The sequence below is a fragment of the Gymnoscopelus braueri genome (genome assembly GCF_963280865.1).
Source record: "Gymnoscopelus braueri genome assembly, chromosome: 21".
In the NCBI taxonomy this organism is placed as follows: domain Eukaryota; kingdom Metazoa; phylum Chordata; class Actinopteri; order Myctophiformes; family Myctophidae; genus Gymnoscopelus; species Gymnoscopelus braueri.
In genome coordinates this window covers 14200206-14201803 of record NC_137623.1, presented here as the reverse complement: position 1 = coordinate 14201803, position 1598 = coordinate 14200206, and the positions used below count along the sequence as shown (strand labels likewise).

Genomic DNA, 1598 nt, shown 5'->3' with positions numbered 1-1598 from the left:
CCTCTTTTACCCGGACATGTCCTCATTTGGGGGGCAAACTTTCACAGAATGTTTCCCTATATGACATGCCTAGAATAGGGGCGCTAGGGGTCATGTGGTTTTTGAAGTGTGATGTATATATAAATAAATCCATCATAATCCATCCTTTTTTTGTTTCCACATTAAAACAACTTTATTCAGATGAGTTCATTTTCTGATATTTAAACTAGTTGTAGAAGGAATCCATGATGCGCCTCATGCTCATGAACCTCATGCCGCTGTCCATGCCCATGTTCTGGAAGTTCCTGTACTCGCCGGGCCTCATGTACATCATCCTGCCTCTGTAGTTGGCCTGCTCGTACATCAGCCAGTGGCCGTCCATCACGTTGCAGGACATCACGTTGTTCATCTGGTAGCGCTCCATGATGTTCTCACAGTCGTCCATCATCTCGTGCATCTGTCCACCGAAGCTCTCCCTCTCGTAGATCCTCATCCTGTAGTTGCCCCTGTGCATGGGGATCATACGGCAGGACCTGATGGCGTCCCTCATGCCCATCATGCTCTGGTAGTCGGAGTACTCGCCCCTCCTCATGAAGTACTGGTTTCCCATGTAGTTGGTGCGGTCGTACACCATGAAGCAGCCCCTCTCCACCCTGCAGGAGTGGCACCTGTTCATGTGGGAGGACATGTCGGAGCAGTCGCTCATGCACTCGTAGGAGCGGCCCTGGAAGTTCTTCTCCTCGTAGAAGGTGATCTTGTTCATCATGTTCATGCCGGAAGACATCTTTGTGTGGGAGTCGTTTCAGCTGTTGCTGCTGCTGCTGCTGCTGTTGCTGCTGCTGTGGCTGTTGGTGAACTGACTTCCTACCCGGCTGAAGCCTTCCTTTTGTACGGTACCTGACGAGCAGAGGCTGCTTTGTGTGCCAGGCAGCTCCCCTGACACAGCAACACTCCATAGAAGAGCATAGAGCTGAGCTGAGGTTGTTCAGTGTTTCCACCTCAAAAACCCCTGGAAAGGCTTTTTCTCTGACGGCACAAAGCCTTTACCATTACGACAATACAGACAAGAGGCTGAATGGGTTAACAATGACTAGGGGGTCGACAATGACCTAGCTGATAGACCGTTCTGTCTCCCTAGGTGATCTTGTATCAGATCCAGTTGAGACAGAGTATGGGATACCCCCATTTTAGAACCCATTCTCTTCTCATTGTCTCCGCCAGATCGAAGGCGTGGCCAAGATTATGTTTTGCCCTCCGTCCGTTCCGCGTGCCCTACCTTCCGTCTGTGAATAGGCTAGCTAATATCCGGCACCGTTGGCCTGATCGACGTGAAACTGTACACACACACTCCCTGGATGCCAGAGCAGATTCTCGGCCCCAAATATTTCACATTGGCCTGTTATAGCACCATCAGGAGGCCGATTTTTGCACTTTTTTTTATTTTTATATTGCTCCTAGAGCTTTTGTACAAATCGGTACACATTATCTCTTTAGTCATGTGATCAAGACGGACGGATATGTAAATTCTTTCATATTCCATCCTGACTTATGTGTCTGCTAGCGGGATGACCGGTGTTGTTGACTGTTCTAGTGTTTTTGCCAATAGTCACACGCTCTTG

At 49.1% G+C, this 1598-nt stretch overlaps 1 protein-coding gene across 1 annotated transcript; it reads right to left on the bottom strand.

The window, feature by feature from the left end:
• Window positions 1-205: 205 nt before the first annotated feature.
• LOC308076888 (gamma-crystallin M2-like) lies at window positions 206-763 on the bottom strand (the record flags this gene model as incomplete). The annotated part of the gene is made up of 1 exon (XM_080417407.1): window positions 206-763. One exon carries the CDS (start codon window positions 761-763, stop codon window positions 206-208), a length of 558 nt encoding a protein of 185 aa, XP_080273533.1.
• Between the last annotated feature and the right edge of the window lie 835 nt (window positions 764-1598).